The sequence below is a fragment of the Girardinichthys multiradiatus genome, chromosome 20, assembly GCF_021462225.1.
Source record: "Girardinichthys multiradiatus isolate DD_20200921_A chromosome 20, DD_fGirMul_XY1, whole genome shotgun sequence".
Classification (NCBI taxonomy): Eukaryota; Metazoa; Chordata; class Actinopteri; order Cyprinodontiformes; family Goodeidae; genus Girardinichthys; species Girardinichthys multiradiatus.
In genome coordinates this window covers 10,643,573-10,663,182 of record NC_061812.1, presented here as the reverse complement: position 1 = coordinate 10,663,182, position 19,610 = coordinate 10,643,573, and the positions used below count along the sequence as shown (strand labels likewise).

Here is a 19,610-nt window from a genome sequence, read left to right as displayed (position 1 = left end):
CTCACCTAAGACAGCCACTTCACTGGGAACTTATGTGTTATTGTCAAGTAGAAGAGGGACCATCAGAACCAGAAGCTGAAGGCTGCTATCTAAGCAAACTTTGCTTCCTGAACACTTTAGCACAGCCACAAGCTGATCACCCCCATGCCACGCTGCATCGAGTGCATATACAGTGCAGTACATAGACCTGCTTCTCAGTAGGTACTTTTGTTTTGCTCTTGTGATAATATTTTTTGTAATATTCAATTTTTTTCTCAGAAACTGAATTTTGGGTTCTCCATATACATCAAAATCAACAGAAATAAACACGTATCACCGCAGTCCGTGAAGTTTAAAAAAGTTAATCTAAGGTTCTAAGTGTCTAACTCGTTGCTTTTCTTAAAAAATCATAGAAGTACACTGCTTCAACATCAGAGGACATCATAAAACTGGGTTACTCCTGCATTATCTTGCGAAGGCAGAGCATTTGCTGGAACCTGCTGAATGCATCGCAAGAAAAGTAAGGGAGCCATTTCCAGAAAAATGCCAGTGTGATTGCCCAGTGGGAACATCTTTAAAATAGCTCTCATCAGATTACACCTACCAGAAAGCTACCTGGACTTCTTTGACTGCTGCGCTATTATTGCTTGCTGGCTTTGACAAACTAAGCGCTCTGCTGTTTATTTGTAAGAACCTTTTCCACAGAAGATTGTTTGTGGAATAAAAAGTGAAAAAAACAAATCATTAGCTTTCAGTTAACTTCTGTTTGACAGATATGTATCTTTGTCTGATTCTGGTACCCTTTAGAAAGGGTACTATCCGCTCACCAGGCTGCTTTAATTTATGTTGATGTTCTTAAAAAAATTATTTTGAAACAGAGTAGAATTTCTGAGTAGGTTAAAATTAGAAGCCGAGCAGGCAGTACCGATTATGATGAAAGGCCAGAATAATCTGAGTTTGTTTTGTGCTGCAGTTTGGTTTATGGTTTACTCAACCCTTATTTTCACTGTAATTAAATAATTTTTTGTAACAGTACTTAGAGTTTAAAAAGTTGTGATACGGTAGAACATTAATCTCCTTCTTCCTGTTCCTCTTCCTCCCTCGCCGTCTATCACTGTCTCCTCTTGCTCAGAGTGATTTGTCAGCATTGGAAGTAGCAGCTGTTCTTTTGCGGTATATATGCTTTGATGCTAATCATTCATGCCAGCCACTCCTAACCTTGACATCTTTTGCCCCATAAAGCCATATGGTCAAATACTGAGGCAACGAAGGAAACATGCAGTCTTATTTGGGATGAATTCTTTGATTTCGTTGTGAGAATTGTGGACCCGTGTTTTACGGGTGCACTGTACCTCTGTTTTTGATTATTTCTTTCATTCTGAAGCTTGCTGGGGTCTAGTGTCTGCCAAATGTAATGTGTTTTCCCTGTCAGATTCTTATGATTTATGCATGCAAAAGCAATATAGCCTTCCTCATGTGTACGTGAATCAGTCTGGGCAGAAATATTATTTTGCTGCACAGAAACGCCTGCTCACAGAGGAAAGACAGTGATATAAAAACAGAGGAAGAGAATACAAATACAGCTATTTCAGGCTTAAAGAGTATGATATGTTTTCTAGTTTTACCAATTCTGTACTATACAACTTTCTTTCAGGTTTAAAATCCATTTATACCTACAAATTCTGATTATTCTTATTTCTCTCTTCTTTCTCGTCTTGCACCTAAGCAGCGCTAAAGGAAGAGGTACCAGGCAGTTGATGCAGCACACATGCTGTCTGACTCAAAAGCAAACACAGCTCACTCTGTCTTCTTCTGTGATCACTGAATTATAGAAGACCCTCTATTGCACTCTAACTGCACGGGTTTTCATCACGCGCTGGAGGTCACCCTGACTTTTTCCCCTATGTTCATCTGATATGCAATGGAAGAGCTTCAGCAGTTGAGATGAGCCAGTTTGAGGTCAACCAGGAAAGACCAACAATCAGATTTATAGAAGGAAAGAAGAAATGCATCTGTAAATCTAACAGAAGCTGCAGCTCCTTTCATCTCCTGTCTTAATGGCAATTTAAGATATAGTGGTGCATCTGCATGCATATTGCATATGCTCTGAGATAATGGCATGGATTGCAGAGCATTCTCCTGATGATGTTGTGGCGATGTGCTGGAATTAGTCCCCTATGTCACATTTGCCTCTGTCCAAGTTTCCTGCAGCATCCTGCACTTAATACAAGCCAAGCATGTTGTGATGACATAGTGCCGTTTTACTGCTCCCCACAGACACCCGCCTTTACTCTACCAGGAAGATTAGTGGCTGGCTAGAGAGCCCTTAAGCCTGCAATATCTGCAGCTGACCAATAAACTAAACAACAAGCATGCAGAAAAGGCAGTTAGGGGTCATGTTTGGTGATATAAAAATAACTCTGGGATGCACAGAGCCCTGCCAATAAAACTTAATGAATTGACAGTGGCTTGCATGGCTTTCAGAGCATCAGTACGAGCAATTTAAATATTATGCGTATGACTTTTCCCCTTAACTGAGAAAGAAATGTCTCAGGGAAGGGCTGCTGTTTGACTTTACATTGTTGAACATAATGATAAAAATTAACCGCAGGCTGACTGTCTAAAGATTCCACAGTGAGGCATCAAAATGAACATATCCTCTGGGCATCAGCAGTCTAGGGATCCTTACTACACATAATACTATCTGAGGCCTATTTCTGTGTTTCTATGATGGGTGACTGTGAAGACTTCCCTAGGCTGTCCCCTACATGAACACAAAACATTGCTTTTTCTAATAAAGCCTGCTGGTCTCTGGTGATTCAATGTGACATTCATTTAAAAGTCCTCATTAATGAAGACGGCAGTTTTTTATGTCCTAGTTCCTCGACTCATCACTGTAGGTACCGGCGACAGCCCCTGGCTCTGGCTCGCTGGCTCCCTCTCCCTCTTGTCTGCCACGTTTGACCTACTTCTGTCTTCACAACATTGTAAACAGATCTACTAATTGCCTTCATTTATTCATTTAGAAGTCAAATTCGGTTGCAACTGGCACCATCCCAGCCCATTCATGTGTAATGTGTAAAACCCTTATCCCCCCCTTCCCCATAGACATCTATACATATTTTTGCTGAAAAACCTCTAAGGGTCCCATCCTGTTGGCTTTGGGTCAGGTCACTCTGTTGCCAATTTGTACACCATTTTTATACCTACATATTGTATTTCATAGATGTACACAAATAATTTGGAAGTGAAAGGTGCGTAAATCTTTTAAAAGATTCTTGTTCAGTCTTGGTCTTTAAGTATTTTTGTATTTTAGATATTCAGCATGTCTTCATGGTGGGGTTTTTAAGTATGTATTTGATTTTAATTTCATGTTAAGTGGTTGCTAGTCTCTCTTGTTTACAAGAAAAATCTACCTATGGGTACAAACAAAGTCACCATACCTTGCCTAACCTAACCAAACGTTACCTTACCTTACCTTACCTTACCTTACATTACCTTGCCTTGTCATTAGCCTCATAACATATTTGCCCAGGTCATATTATATTTTTCTTTGTAGTTAAACATTTTTTTTGAATTATGAGGATCAATAGTCATAAAAATGCCTTAATGTCCTGTATACATAAATGTAACAGCATGCTGTTCTCTTAGCCTCAACAAGAGTATATTTTTATTGTCTTAATTAGCACAAAATCAATAAGTAGTAAGGTGGGTCAGCAGCCATTTAGATTAAAAGAAAAAAACAGCACAGTTTTACTATTCTTGTATGGTAAATCAAGAGACAAGATCTGTTAAAGTGCGAATATATTTTATCTAGTTCTGTACTTTGGATTTAGTTAAACAAGGAATTGGAAAACAAGGTCTTTAGCAGTCTAGACAAGGATTTGTTCCAAGCAAATGTATACAACAACAATTCTGTTCAGCCATGGGCCACCTATCCTACAGTTTTACGGTTTTACCTAGAACTATGTTTTACCTAGAACTATGTAGCAAATATAGCGTTTTCTTTACTCATCTAATTCTCTGACTGCTGAATAAGAAGTACTGGGGGTTGCGGGTCATTTAATATCTAACTTTTTACAGTAAAAAATGGAGCTGTCTGCTGCTGAAATTGTCATACCGACCACGAGTCAGTTTGTATCCACCAACCAGGGGGATGAAGCAAGTTGCATACATTTTAAACAGACAGACTAGTTCTGCTGTCAGACATGTGTAATACTTTACTGTTGTAAATGTGAAAGCTTTATTTGCTTTTAAAATTCCTCAAAAACATCAACATGTCTTTTGGATTCTTTTTGAGAGTTGTAGCACTTTGCTCAGCTTTGTATCCACCACTAGCATAGTTTGTATAAAAGCTTGTCTGCAGCCTTTGCCGTTTTCTGTTTCTTTGAATAACATAAATAATACGTACCAAACAACACTTTTACCTTTGCCTTTTTGCCTAGAAATAGTTGCAATGTTCTCTGTGACACATATGACATGTTTAAAACTTCCATCACCAGCTCCCTGTCTTCACAGTCAGCACTACTGTTCAGGTAGCCTCTGGAAGAGTAGGTGAGGGGGTTAGCAAATGTCTGCTTGTATGGCTGCTGTGCAAAATTCTGTGCCAGCTTTGGAAGGAAATGTATTTTATTTTTATTGTGTATGACACAAATGACTGCTTACATTTTTTTCAGTATCAGTTATAATAAAATATGGACATTTCCACAATGCTAATGTAGATTATAGACTATTACATTAAATCACCAGCTATCAAAGTAGGTAAAAAATGTCCCCCTGGCAGGTATGAATACACACGTGGTTGATATGAAATGTCCCACAACCAACTATGTAGGTATGAAATGGAAAGGGTGTAATGTGACCAGTGCCCGTCCTATCTTAAGTTTGCATGCTTTAGGTGTGAACTTTGTTTACAAATACTTCAACTGATTTATCTTCTTCAAAATCTAAGATGGTTTAGAGGGGGAAACTTTATTTAAACTTTTTTCTCCACATTTCCCACAAACCTACAGGCAAAGGAACCCTGCATGTCCCTGCACAGCCCGATTGTAATCATGAGGACAGAAGCTGTTATGACTACTTTAGTTCAGACAGTTTTCCGCCCCCATGGTCTTATGCTGTTGTTGCCTTTGTGCAGTCTTATAAATCTAGGCCACAGTAACAACAACAGCAACAAGAACAACCTCAAAAATTTTTTTTTATCATCTCCAATGCGAGTGACAATGAATCCCAGTGTTCACTAAGTGTGAGAACAGAGATCCAGCTTTTGACCTTTAGATGGATCACGTCACAGTTTGCCGACAGCACTCACAATCTCACACAAATGTGCAACAAAACAAACAAGGCAAACTTAAGGAGAGTGCTGTTTGCACTAAATCTGATATAGTTTGAGAGACAAGAAACTGATTTGTCCCCACAAATCTACAATCTTTTTTACACAACAAATGTGATAAAATAAAATTATGAATGAAATAAAAACCATATTTTTATATTTGAAGCAGGTCAAAGGGTTACGTTTATGGTGAACAAGACCCTGTTCCATGGAGGACCAATCTTGCCATAATTAAGAATAAATTCAGAAATAAATAATAATAGCTGGAATAAAAATATGGTTTTGTTTTCAAAAGCTGATTATAAAATGCTTATTTATGTAATTTGCCATGGTGTTTATGGGGCTTTATTTTAAAATTCCACATGAAAAATGAATAAAACATATTGAGTGACATTTATAGAAACTGAACACTTCATCAGGACAGAAATCACAACTCTTTAGCAACAACATGACAGAAGTTGATGTTTTTACCAGTGCCTTTTCAAAACTAGGGAGTCATAATGAGGCTTAGCACCTACTTCCTAGAGATTTTGACCTTAGCCAATAGGCGAGTATAAGTGGTTCCAAAGAACACCCCCTTTTGTTTCTGTCCCTCCTTCTTTCTTTTTGCTTTCCCAGATGCATGTTGAGATGGAACAGACAAAACAGTAACCAAGGAATGTAAAAAATAAAAACAATAAAAAGATGAAAATTAATGGGTTCGGAGAAATCCATTGGGGAACAAAATACAACAGGGATATGTTAGCAGAGGGCTACACGGTAGCGCAGTTGGTAGCACTGTTAAAAAACACGTTAAAAAACTAAATGAGAATAAGGGCACAGAGATAAACCAGAACAGCTAAAAATTGAAATCAAAATATCAATTTATATGTTATTGAATAAATCTTTTCTTTTTTATTTTGTGGCATTTAATGGCACATTAATTCATTTTAAGCCATTTTTTAGCTGAGCAATTTATTCCTTAATTATGGCAAGATTGGTCCTCCATAGAGCTTCTCCTTTTCTCGTGTTGTGATTGGTGCCCAGTGAGAGATCGCATCCCACCCTGGAGGCCTCGGCAAACCCATGTTTCTCCTTTGTGTGTGTGTGTGTGTGTGTGTGTGTGTGTGTGTGTGCGCGCATGAGTCACGGCTGGGCTGGAGCATGTTTGTGAGTGGTGAGGCGGAGAATTCAGCAGGGAGGACTGCACGGGGCGAAGAGCTGTCTCCATAATCCAGAGTAAACACTGAGCAGCATGACTGCACGTCTCAGACGTGACCAAAGCCAGGAGAACAGAAATGGATGAAATGATGAGGCTGCCGCTCGCCTGCATGCCTGCCCACTTTTGCTCCAGTTTTCGCCTCTGTTTTGTAACACCTCAGAGGATTTGAAAGGTAGATTCTCAACACCAAATTAACCTCTGGGTGGCACTGCAGGTGTCATCTATTTAAGGTCACCCCAGATTCAAACCTCACTCTGCAAATACCATTTAGTCTGCTATTTACTGTCAGATCTCAAGAGCGCAGGCCTATTTATTATTTCAAGTTAAGAAAAGGAAAGTTCAAAGTGTAATTCACAAAAAAGATTTTCATCTGGAACTTTATTTGAAAAGATTCAAACTATTAGGTTCTTCTTTGATGCCGCTAAGCAGAGACGACTCAATTAGAAAACACAAAAGCACTCAGCTGCTTCATTTTATAGTAGCTCAAGAACCGGCACAAAGGGTTCAGTCAGATTTTTACGATCCAAATTTCAAAAGGCTTTTTACTGCATTGCATGCCATTCTGTTGTGGCAGATTCTGAGAAGAGGAATCACACCATGAACCATGAAGGTTTTTGTTTGACCAACATTCTCGGCCAGAAATAAAATGTTAGAATAAAAAGATAAATAAGCACACAATCTGCAGCACAGAGAGACTTATTGGCCTTCAAAGCAAATGATTTCAGGGATTTTTGGGTGGAATTTTCTAAATGACGTTTTGCCCAAAACAGATAAGATGTAATTATGAGAGCCAAGATATTCTGCCAAATCTCAGCACCCAGAGAAATAATCCAAGCAAAGCCAAATTTCCATGTCCAGTCAAAAAAAAAAAAGCAAAAAAGGAGAAATCCCTTCTGTCATAAAATTGATTCAGTTAACTGTGCAAAAGTCACGTGGTAAAGCAAACACTTACTTCAAATGTAATTGTTGCAGTGAAATGTGTGATGGATATCACTTTTCAGTGGCCAATTACTGGTGGGGTTGCTCATACTGAGGCTGCCAAATTGAGCAGAGTAGGTCGAGGCACTTGAGTGACTTGTCCTGCTGTGTGAAAGTTATGGGGACAGATGGACAGAAGATGCTGGAGCGGAGCTTAATTCAGCCCAGCCTACTCAGTCCATCCCTGGCTCCAGCTCAACTCAGCTGGATATCCTGTTAGTCAGCTAATGGGGAGCACCCAATGGATCTAGACCCTTATATTAGGATCTGACATGACTGTCTTCATTTAACCTTTGCTTATAAGTCTCACTGTGACAACACTGATTAGGTAAGCACCAGCCAAAAAGGACAGTTGGGTTGAAGCCTTCTAGCATTTGGCGGAAGAATGTACAGGTCTTTAAACAAACAAACAAACAAACAAACAAACAAAAAAAAAAAACATTAGAAAGGTGTTGAAGTGTTTTTGATGTTGTGATGCAAAGGAAAGTTAGAAAGGTCTTTCAGGACTGGGCTAGAGAAGCTTCCCGCGGAACACATATAGTTTCTTTATGAAGTCTGCCTGCAGGCAAGACCAAGAGGCTCAGATGTCAATAATAAAGAGTTGCTCATAACATGCATCCGCATTCACTTGTTCAACCAACTTCTGTCTTCACAAAGATCAACCTATATATTGCTAAATTTTGCGTTTACCTTTGTGTATTTCTGAGCACTTTTGTTGATCTTACATAAAAAATATTTTTCTTTTATTAAACAATTTTAAATAATTTCCGTGAGCTCTGGTATAGAAATGTACTCATTTACTGCCATGCACCCAGAAAGAAGTTGCTATCAAATCTTTTGCTTATTTTGATAACAACAAAATAAACCTTGCATTTAGTTTAGAAAAGTAGTATAAACCTAAATCATGATGCATAGTCGTAAGACTCGGGAAAAAGTGAAAATATTTTATAATTGGCACTATTTTTTCGCTACATCAAGTAGAGCAGTGATTTTCTTTTTTTATAAGAAGTACCACATATAAAGTTTCCCCAGGACTACCATCTTGACTGACATTTTAAAACAGTATAACAACTGAACTTTGACATTTTCAGTTTGTTTGGAGATAGGCACCAGCCACCCTGCACCCCTGCAAGAACAAGCAGGTAAAGACAATGTATGGATGGATGGATGGATGTGTTAAACACAAAAAGAGAAAAGAGAAAGAATAAATCAAAACATTATTCTCAATTGGCACCGCATGATCACCAACTCCCAGCACAAAATCCAAAATGGCTGCCTTGCCTTTAAAAAATAGGGATATCCATAATAAAAGGTGCATTTGCAAGTTTGTATCATACAATCTTTCGGACATGTCGTACCTTACAACCTCTTTCACATGAAAATGTTGCTACAATACATTGTTTTTTTCTGAGATTGCTAACGGTCATTAACATGATTACCAAACATTCAATTATTTTTACATAGCATATGCAGCCACCAACACTTGTTCCTGGTTTGCTGCCATCCACTACATGACACTTAATTTACATGTATCAGCAGTACTTGTACCACAGTCTGAGAAGCATAGAAGTAGTAAAAAAGTCATTGTTGAGAAATAAATAAATAAATCATGAACCCGACTGACTCAATATCCACCAGGAATGGTGATTTTTGCCAGTTCTTTGGACCACTGGCAAGTTAGTAAAATGGGGGAGACAGTTAGAACAGTCTTTGACACGACATCTTGAGTTTAAAAGAAAACATTATATTTATAAATTATCCTATTATCTTAGCACCTTTCACAGATAAAATCCCAATGCTTTACAAGACAGATAAGAAAAACAAAGCAAATATAGACATTTATAAACATCGCATCACTAAAAGTCTGTCTGTACAAATATGTTTTTAGCTGCATTTTAAATTGGACAACATAGTTGACATGGCTTAAAAACAATGCAAGGGAATTCCACAATTGGAGTGCAACGGCCTGGAGTGCCCGATCCCCACGAGTCTCAAACCTTGTTGGACCTCAGAGCTCTGGCAGAAGACTGAGGCTTAAGCATATCTAAGATATATTGAGGGAAGAAAGAAACTTATGAAAAAAAGGAAACTGTCCAAGCATTCTTATATGTAACTCACACCTCAATTTAGTCAATCATGTTTGTCTTGTGGAAATACCCACAAAAATGAAATTAAACAGGGAAATGTGAGGGTTGATGCTGCCTGACACTGAATATCTAATGACTCCTTGCCGTCACAGGAAAAAGCCTGATTAATTTAGGAATCAGCCATAATGGAGTGTGATTAATTCCTCCTGGATTCAACAATTTAAATGAACAAGACAGGGGGAAGAAGGGAAAACACAAAGCCCAAAATATGGATGCCTAATTAATGCATTTAGATCATTTAATTAGCCACCCAAACAGAGGGAATGCATAGTTACATCGTGTCATCGCTTTGTTCGAGTGGCAGGGCAGTTTGTGTTGTCTTACAAAGCAGCCAAAATAATGAGCCTCCCTTTTGCAAGAGAATATTGGACCATTAATAAATACAGGGAGACAGTCAGAACACATGATTACTTGTTTCTTTGATTTGTCTTGCATCTGACTAAGCACAGAGATAGAGGAGAAAACAAGCTCATGTATTTCTAAGTCTTCAGCTGAAGTCTCTAATGATATCTTGAATGCTAATTTTTCTCACTTGAAAGAATCAATGATTTTTCTTAATATTTACAATCAATTCTCTTTTCTTTTTCAGAATGATGTGAAGATCACTCAAGACAAGGCCACTTCTCAGCTCAATTTTCCTCAGTGCAATCCTCACATTTGCTGGTACGCAACCCCATTTATCTGAGCTTGGTATTCAGTGGAGCCCTGTGGGGATGGGGACGTGCTCAGATAAAGGATGGACTTACCATAGCCTCACTAAAGGTCACCACCCTCCAAAGGTTATGTCGTGGCCCCTGGCCCTGTGTCTATTTACTCTAGTTGTTTTGAATCAAAAGACGACTCTTGGACAGACAATGAACACCTTCCAGTCCGAGAGGAGGGAATGGCCATTGAACCATGTGACGGTGCATCAGTCTACTGGGACTTTGTACATTGGAGCGGTCAACCGGATCTATAAGTTGTCTGCTAATCTCACCCTTTTGGTATCTCATGACACAGGTCCAGAGTATGATAACAAAGCATGTTATCCTCCCCTGATAGTTCAGCCCTGTTCTGAGCCTTTGGCCTCTACGGACAATATCAACAAACTGCTGCTCATCGACTACTCTCACAACCGGCTGCTGGCCTGTGGCAGTCTCTATCAGGGCATCTGTAAGCTGATGAGGCTAGATGACTTATTTATCCTTGTAGAGCCCACGCATAAGAAAGAACACTACCTGTCCAGCGACAACCAGACAGGAACGATGTACGGGGTTGTTGTTCCTTCCCAGGGACAAGATGCTACTCTGTACATCGGCACTGCTGTTGGTGGCAAACAGGATTACTTTCCAACTATCTCCAGCCGTAAGCTCCCTCGTGACCCAGAGTCCTCTGCCATGCTGGACTATGAGCTTCATACTGATTTTGTTTCATCTCTAATCAAAATCCCTTCTGACACACTGGCTCTAGTTCCGCACTTTGACATCTACTACATCTATGGTTTCTCCAGTGGGAGCTTTGTCTATTTCATGACTGTCCAGCCAGAGACTCCGGAGAATGGGATGCCTGCGGGCGGCTCCCCTGGTGACCTGTTTTACACATCTCGTATCATCCGCCTCTGCAAAGGTGACAAGAAGTTCCATTCATACGTCTCTCTTCCTGTGGGGTGCGTGCACAGAGGTGAGGAGTTCCGTCTGCTGCAGGCGGCTTACCTATCTAAGGCTGGCAGGGTGCTGGCTAAGTCACTCAACATCAGCTCCCAGGAGGATGTCCTCTTTGCTGTGTTCTCCAAAGGACAAAAGCAGTACCATGACCCTTCAGATCATTCTGCTCTTTGCATTTTCACCATCCAAGCCATCAACATACGCATTAAGGAGCGGTTACAGTCCTGCTACCAGGGAGAGGGAAACCTGGAGCTGCACTGGTTGCTGGGAAAGGATGTACAATGCACAAAGGCGGTGAGTCCACTATGGAGAGACCTAATATCACACATATCTTTAGACCAGCTATGTGAACTCAGTTGGTGTGAACAAAATGATTCAGATTTAGTGTTCCATGCCTATGATTGTAAGTTTAACAACTAAAGGGCAGTCAGTACTGTGCTAAAGAAACCATTCAGGTCTGAGGATCCCACTATAGTAGTAGAGCTTGAGGATATAAATTCCACATCACTAATCAGGGAAATTTTGTGTAGAGCTTTGATTTCATTCAGGGGTTTGAACACTGATGCCCACCTCCTTCTCCACCTCTTTTTTTGCCTCTCTCTCCCTAATTTTCTTTCTCCTGCTCTTGTCACTGTCAGCAGCACTTGAGCCCTTCGAGCTCAGTTCTTGATCTTGAGAAAAAGGCCTTTCTTGCGAATGTCCAAGTCTGAGTCTTTGTGAAAACTGTAATTCTGCATAATAAGTGCCTCTCATGGATATGAGCTGAAAGTGAACCAGAAAAACACTGAAATCAATCATATGAATTGCCCTGATGATTCGTAACTCATACTTTGATTCCGGTGCGATATTGTATAAATGAGGGGTAATGTTATTCAGAAAAACAACTGATAGGGAAAAGTCATAGTAATTCAACAATAATTTCCCACCGTACAGCAAGACGCTCTTTGTATCATAATTGGTTTTTAAGGAAGAATGTTGAAGCTGAGCGTTTCTTTGAATACACAATCAATTAGCAAAAGATTGATCAACATTGAAGTGGGTGTAGACATGCAGTCTGATTTAATGCTAGTGCTGATATCAACAGCAATCATTAAAACATGTGCTTGAATGAAATAAGGTGATTGTAATTTTCTTTCTGACATGTGGAGAATTACAAACGCAACCGTTTTAGAATATGTAAATTGTTTGCTTAATAAGACTTTTGGGGTTCCCTAATGTCAAGCATACCATTGTTACACAGAACTTAAATGTGTTTTTAGGTTATTTTCAAAAAGTTCTCTTAATCTGGCGAGCAAGCCTCATTGGAAAACATATTCTAATTGGTTGAATATGACTGTATATGGATGGATGAACTGATCATTTATGGTGTGATTGTAACTAATTTTAATGTGTATTCCACCAAAGCTAATTATGATGTGCTTCCCTTTGGATAAAAAATAAATCAATAAGCTCAATATTTTGAATCAGTGGACGAGGTGTTGTTGAATGTTTTCCAAATTGTTTTTTTTTTTCATCACTGAGAATAGAGGTCGGCAGAAAAAAGACTCAGATGGGGCGAGACATCAAGTTTATTTACACTGAACTCGCTGCACAAATCACATTTAGTAAAGCTTAGGCACATGATTTGGTGAAAAGATAAAAAGCACACTAAGGCCTAACATGAGCATAAAAAAGTAGGGAATGTGAAATAAGAAATTAGCAGCCTTTTATGCTAAGTGACAGACAATCAACAAAGGTTTGAGGTGCATGTTAGCAGATCTGGAAGGACTGCTAAGCGTTCAGGCTCTCTTTGATGCTTAATCAAAACTTGACATTGCTTGTGCTTTGTGTTTGTGTGATGTCAGATCAAGCAATCTAAAAATCACAGAAATGCACAAAATACACAGTTTTGCCATAAGCAATTACGTCTGCTCCATGAATCTGCTGGCTACAAGACTTGCATAAAAGCCCGGCACCCTTTTGATGTAACATTTTTAACCCTGAAAATGGTGCACTTAATGCTTGTTAGACTTATCATAAATCAGTTTGAATTCTCATCCTATATCCACATGTGTCTGCTCTAATCTCAGTCCTTCACAAATAGTCGATTGCTTACTTCATGCCACGCCATGTTGCTTTTATTTTCATTATGGTTTTCTTATCCTTACCCTGACATTCTATGTGTTTTCCTGCAGCCTGTTCCCATTGACGATCACTTCTGTGGCCTGGATATCAACCAGCCCCTGGGTGGCTCCCAGCTGGTGTCCGGTCAGACTGTGTTCACTGAGAGACGGGAAAGGCTTACCTCTGTCACTTCCTACATCTACAACGGACACAATGTGGTCTTTTTGGGCACAAGGAGCGGACGGCTGAAAAAGGTGAGAGCAGACATAAGTCAATAAAGCTTACTTTCAAGCACAGTTACTGTATAGTTAGACCTGGACATCTTTTAAAATCCTTCCATGAGCCTGTAAAATACCACAATAATTATTTATGTTTCCAAAGGAAACCTATAGATTTGTTCTGTATTTTGCTTAACTGGTGTCTGCTTTACAAAACCCAGCACTGGGACAGATATTAAAGACTATTTAAGATTTTTTAAGTAAAACTAAAGAGCAAATTAAAAAAGCCTAAAAAAGTAAAACTGATAAAATACACTCACTGGCCACTTTATTAGGTAAACCTGTCCAACTGCTCGTTAATGCAAATTTCTAATCAGCCAATCACATGGCAGCAACTCAATGCATTTAGGCATGTAGACATGGTTCAAGACGATCTGCTGCAGTTCAAACTGAGCACCAGAATGGGGAAGAAAGGTGATTAAGTGACTTTGAACATGGCATGGTTGTTGGTGCCAGACGGGCTGGTCAGAGTATTTCAGAAACTACTGATCTACCGGGATTTTCACGCATCACAATCTCTAGGGTTTACAGAGAATGGTCCGAAAAAGAGAAAATATCCAGTGAGCGGCAGTTCTGTGGGCGCAAATGCCTTGTTGATGCCAGAGGTCGGAGGAGACTGGCCAGACTGGTTCGAGCTGATAGAAAGGCAGCAGTAACTCAAATAACCACTCATTACAACCAACACATGCAGAAGAGCATCTCTGAACGCATAACATGTTGAACCTTGAGGCCGATGGGCTACAACAGCAGAAGACCACACCGGGTTCCCACCTGTCAGCTAAGAACAGGAAACTGAGGCTACAATTTGCACAGGCTCACCAAAATTGGACAATAGAAGATTGGAAAAACATTGCCTGGTCTGATGAGTCTTGATTTCTGTTGCAACATTCAGATGATATATTCAGAATTTGGCATCAACAACATAAAAGCATGGATCCATCCTGCCTTGTATCAACGGTTCCGGCTGGTGGTGGTGGTGTAATGGTGTGGGGGATATTTTCTTGGCACACTTTAGGACCCTTAGTACCAATTGAGTATTGGTATTGTTGCTGACCATGTCCATCCCTTTATGACCACATTGTACCCATCTTCTGATGGTTACTTCCAGCAGGATAACGTGCCATGTCATAAAGCATGAATCATCTCAGACTGAAGCAATGGCATCATAGTCGTGGCAGTACAAGATTAAAGGAAATCTCCACTGACTTATGCCGCTTTCATGAAGTTTGGGGACGTAGGGGGGACAGATCGTGGAAGGAACTGTACAAAAATACCGAATCTACAGATTCTGTTTTGAGAGAATGATGTAATCTTTTTCTTAGACCTTTTCAGATACATAAAGCTTGTATCTTCAGATCTATATAATCAGATTGTTCCCTAAAACAATTTTAAAAAGCCTGAGGTCTTGTATTTCATCTTCATCCTTATTCAGGCACCATTGTATTGCCAGATAACAAATATATACATTTCATATGTAAAATTCATTAAAAGGGCTTCTGCTAAACATTTGAATAATTTTTCAATTAATATAGAAATGCTTATAAAACAGTGACATATGTTGCCTCTTTTGTATCTCACCATCTCTCACGAACCTTAATCCATCGAAAGTAATTAATGCAATAATTCCTCCTAATTATGTCTATTTAGCATAAAAAGGTATATTAAGTACAACATGATGATTATATTAGGACATGATGCATTTGCACAAAAGAGTTGCTCTGGTACAGTTAAACAGTTTGTGCTTCAGCCTTTAGATGGACACATATTGATGTAAATCTCTATGTGTAGCTACGTGAGCCAAATCTGAAGTACGTCCATGTCCATTTATCCCTTTATTTTATCTAAGAATAAGAGGTCATTATGCAACTTTAAGGGCTTTTATAAAATTGTGTCCTTGCAACATTTATCATTACAAAGGACTTAAACAAGCGCTTGAGAGATTTATAGCCTGATTTTGTCTGTCCTTCATTGGTTATTACACGTTAAATACATAACTACAGGCAGGTGTGGAAGCAGCTTGATTTGAAGTTTTGAATAAAGTGGTCTTCTTCCTGTCAACTTTATTTTTCACTTCATCTAAAGTGTGAAATAATAAATTTCCCACTAAACTCAGAGGAGTAATGAGCACTATTTTTAATTACCTAAAGCAGATTTTGTTTCATTGCCGCAGAACTCGGTTAAAAAAACAAAAATATATTTTTGAGCCATTCTGTGTTATAAGATAGGAATGCTCTTTTTGAAGTGCTTCATTAAAGTTTTTATTCCCCTTAGACCTTTTCACCTTTTATCATGTCAGAACACAAACTAAAACTGAAATAAAAATGTCATATAGTTTTTTTAATGATTATAAAAATTTTAAATCTGCTTTGTAGAGCCACCATTTGTTAAACTTACAGCTGAAAGTCTTCTAGTGTAGGTCTCTACCAGCTTTACAAATCTAAGAGGTTTTTTGCAGTAAGATTGGATGAAAAGATGTCTGTGAACATTAGTTTTCAAGGCTGGATTCCTAATCAGATTTAGGACTAGACTTTAACTGTGCCATGCTAACGCTTGAATATGCGTTGAGATAAACTACGCCATTGTAGCTCTGGCTGTATGTTTAGTTTAGTTGTCCTGCTGGAAGGTGAACTTCTGTCCCAGTCTCAAATCTTGCAGAATCCAACACATTTTATTTCCTTATTGCTCTGTATTTAGCTCCTTTCATCTTGACGTCAACTCTGACCAGCTTCACTGTCCCTACTGAAGAAATACATTTCCACACCATGATTCTGCCACCAATATGTTTCATGGTGAGAATGGTTTGTTCACTTTGATTAGTAGCCTTAGTTTTTTCATTAGTTTTTTCCCCACATAGTTTGATTTTAAATGCATTCATTGTCATTTCAAGTGCATCCTGTTAATCTTTATCATATTCAAGCTTCTGTAAGTCAGAGTTACATCAGAACTGACTTTAAAGGACTCTGAGCCCTGCTTATTGCACAGTCAAACAGCATGCAGCTGACTTAGAAAATGTGTGAGAGGACTGTTGTGACATTAGCCTGGAGGCCTCAGTCTTATGAGGGGCAATCTGTCTGACACACAAGATGCACACACACACAGGTCCAGACTGGGGGCATAGATAGCATCACTGCAGCTCTTTCTTTTGATGAGCCATTGGGGAATACGACAAGATAGCCTGACAGTGGGAAAGGAAGCAACTGAGAGAAGAGGAAGTGTGAGGCAAAGTCAGAATAATGGTCAAGGGAAAACAAGGGAAACAACAAATACTGAAGAAAGAAGACAGAGATATTAAGTAACAAAAAATAGAGTGGAACAAAACTCACCACAAAAAAGAGAAGAGTTTGGGCATCAAACATTTTCTATTTATTCTCAAAGAGACTTGTAAGTTTAGGTGAACAGGGCAAGGCATCCATCATGTCTGCAGTTAAGTCCGGAGAGTCTAAAGCCCAGAGTTAGTCATTACACAGACTGAACGAGCAGCTATGATCTCAGACTCCCAAGAGCCTTCAAGGAGCACAGGGTCACCTCTCGAATCCTATTCCATCACACCCAAATGGACAGGCTCAGTGGAAATGGGGCATGACTATAAATGCCATCAGCAGATCACTCCAGTAGCAAAGGTCAGGTCTACCACTGAAAAGGTGTCAGTAGGGTGAAAGGTCACAAGGACAACCCACAGACTCACCGTCTGAGCTCAGTGCAGCATATGGATGCACTCCTTGGCAGCTCCCGGTTAGGTTGCTCATGTTTCTGTTATAACAGGACATTTCTATCATCATGTGCCACCACTGTGTAGCCTCAGGTGATTAATTTGGGCTGAGTAGTTTGATCTACTGGGTAATTCTGGACTGAAAACAGAAGGGGCTTTTGCCATTTGCAGATATTGAGGTAAAAAGTAATTATTTCCCACTTATTTTTATGTAGATGCATTTCAATGTCAAGTGGTGTAGATGGATTCAATGCCAAATTTTCACATTGCAGCAAAAAGGAAGACAGACCTAAAAATGCCTTTAATTTACATTCCAAATGGGAAGCTTCAAATCAGACACCAGCATCATTATATGGGCATATAATGTCAATACTGTCTATACACTGTCTACAGGCGACTATAGACTGCTGGAGATAGGCACCAGCCTCCCCTGTGACCCACTATGGAATAAGCGGTATAGAAGATGAATGAATTAATGAATGTCTATACACACTACGCTTACACTGTGCACAACACAGGGTGTTGCCTTCTCACCAGTAATTATACATGCAAAAAGCAATAAAAAGGTTGTTTAGGAGAGCTTGTTGTGCCCCCTAGTATCTGCTGCCCAGGGTGCTGAGCCATATAATCTATTTAAATGCTATTAGGCTATTACATATGGACAATGTCAAGAGTTTTTATTTTTGTGTATCTGTTTACCTTTTGTTGTACTTACAGTACAGACCAAAAGTTTGGACACACCTTCTCATTCAAAGAGTTTTCTTTATTTTCATGACTATGAATATTGTAGCTTCACACTGAAGGCATCAAAACTATGAATTAACACATGTGAAATTATATACTGAACAAAAAAGTGTGAAACAACTGAAAATATGTTTTATATTCTAGGTTCCTCAAAGTAGCCACCTTTTGCTTTGATTACTGCACCGCAACTGTGAAGCAGTTTTTTGTTCAGTATATAATTCCACTTGTTAATTCATAGTTTTGATGCCTTCAGTGTGAAGCTACAATATTCATAGTCATGAAAATAAAGACAACTCTTTGAATGAGAAGGTGTGTCCAAACTATTGGTCTGTACTGTATACTGTGTTATTGTTCAATTTATTAATGAGTTTGGTAAATGGATACATTTTAGAAGTGAATATATGGACTGGTAGGCTATAAATGAATTGCCTATTGGGATTAATGAAGTTGTCTGAATCTGAATCTAAAAGACTGCCAGTGCTTGGTAATATACTGTAGTTAATCCCTCTAATCAAATATTAATAGTGCTAAAATGATTAGTGTTGCATTCCAATAACTGTGTAGAACAGAAAACATTACCAAATAAAATGGCACCTAAAATAATATGCAGCATCTGTTTGTATTAAAGGAACCTTCAGGAATTGATCACATATTGATTTCTTAAAGAGATAGCTCATTCCCTAGGAGAAAATAACTACTAACCTGTGTAACTTTGAACGGGGGTGAAACTCAAAATCTAGGTGCAGGCATAGGCATAACACTTGGAAAATGGATGCTTTGATATTTATGCAAGATCTGTAAAGGTCAGATGGTTCGTTGTTTATCAGTTTTTGTGGAACTGTAAAAACTAACTTATGAATGTTGCACACTGTCTAAAGTTGAGTAGTAGAAAGCCTGACTTCTCTCTGTTTGGTTGTGGTAAATTTATATTTTGAAACCTTTAGGTGTTGGCTGTTGTCATCTTAATCTTCTAAAATCAGATGTTTCAGAAAAGTTTAATGTATAATCTATAGGTTTTAAAAAGAGGTCAGACACTGTATGATGGTTATGAACGTTACAAAAATGTGGAAATGAAGCTGAGTGAGAGATCTGTTTCTGGCTACAAACGGATCAGATTTCTCTGTAAAGCAGAGCGTTACAACAGATAAATCCATTGCTACATGTGTTTGGGTAATTTGTTGCATAGCTGACTGCAGTCAGATTATATATTGTTACAAGCAGGATTTAACAGTAAGTGTAGCGCTGAAGCCATCAAGAAAGGAATTCATATTAAGTTGCTGTCAGAGTAATAAAGAGGCGAGCATCTCTGAAACCAGCTTAGTTCAGCACCTCTTTCCCCTCTCCACCATCCCAACAACACATGGATGTATTGTGTGTGTGATTACCTGTAAATTCCTAATTTATGCATGCTATACACAAATACATACTATTGTTTTTATGTAGGAAATTAGTCTTTTGCCTTATGCAAATAAGCAGCAATTACACTGTATAATGAC

The 19,610-nt window shown here is 38.9% G+C and overlaps 1 protein-coding gene across 2 annotated transcripts in view; it reads left to right on the top strand.

The window, feature by feature from the left end:
• The window catches only part of LOC124857321 (plexin-A2-like), a 103,223-nt gene that overhangs the window by 8,532 nt on the left and 75,081 nt on the right, over positions 1 to 19,610 (top strand). For both annotated transcript variants that reach the window (XR_007035568.1, XM_047348536.1), the window contains exons 2-3: positions 10,227 to 11,574; positions 13,455 to 13,637. Coding sequence is in view for 1 of the 2 variants with exons in the window: in XM_047348536.1 (XP_047204492.1) it covers positions 10,351 to 11,574; positions 13,455 to 13,637 (1,407 nt within the window). In the remaining variant the exon portion in view is untranslated. The remainder of the gene's footprint in view (positions 1 to 10,226; positions 11,575 to 13,454; positions 13,638 to 19,610) is intronic.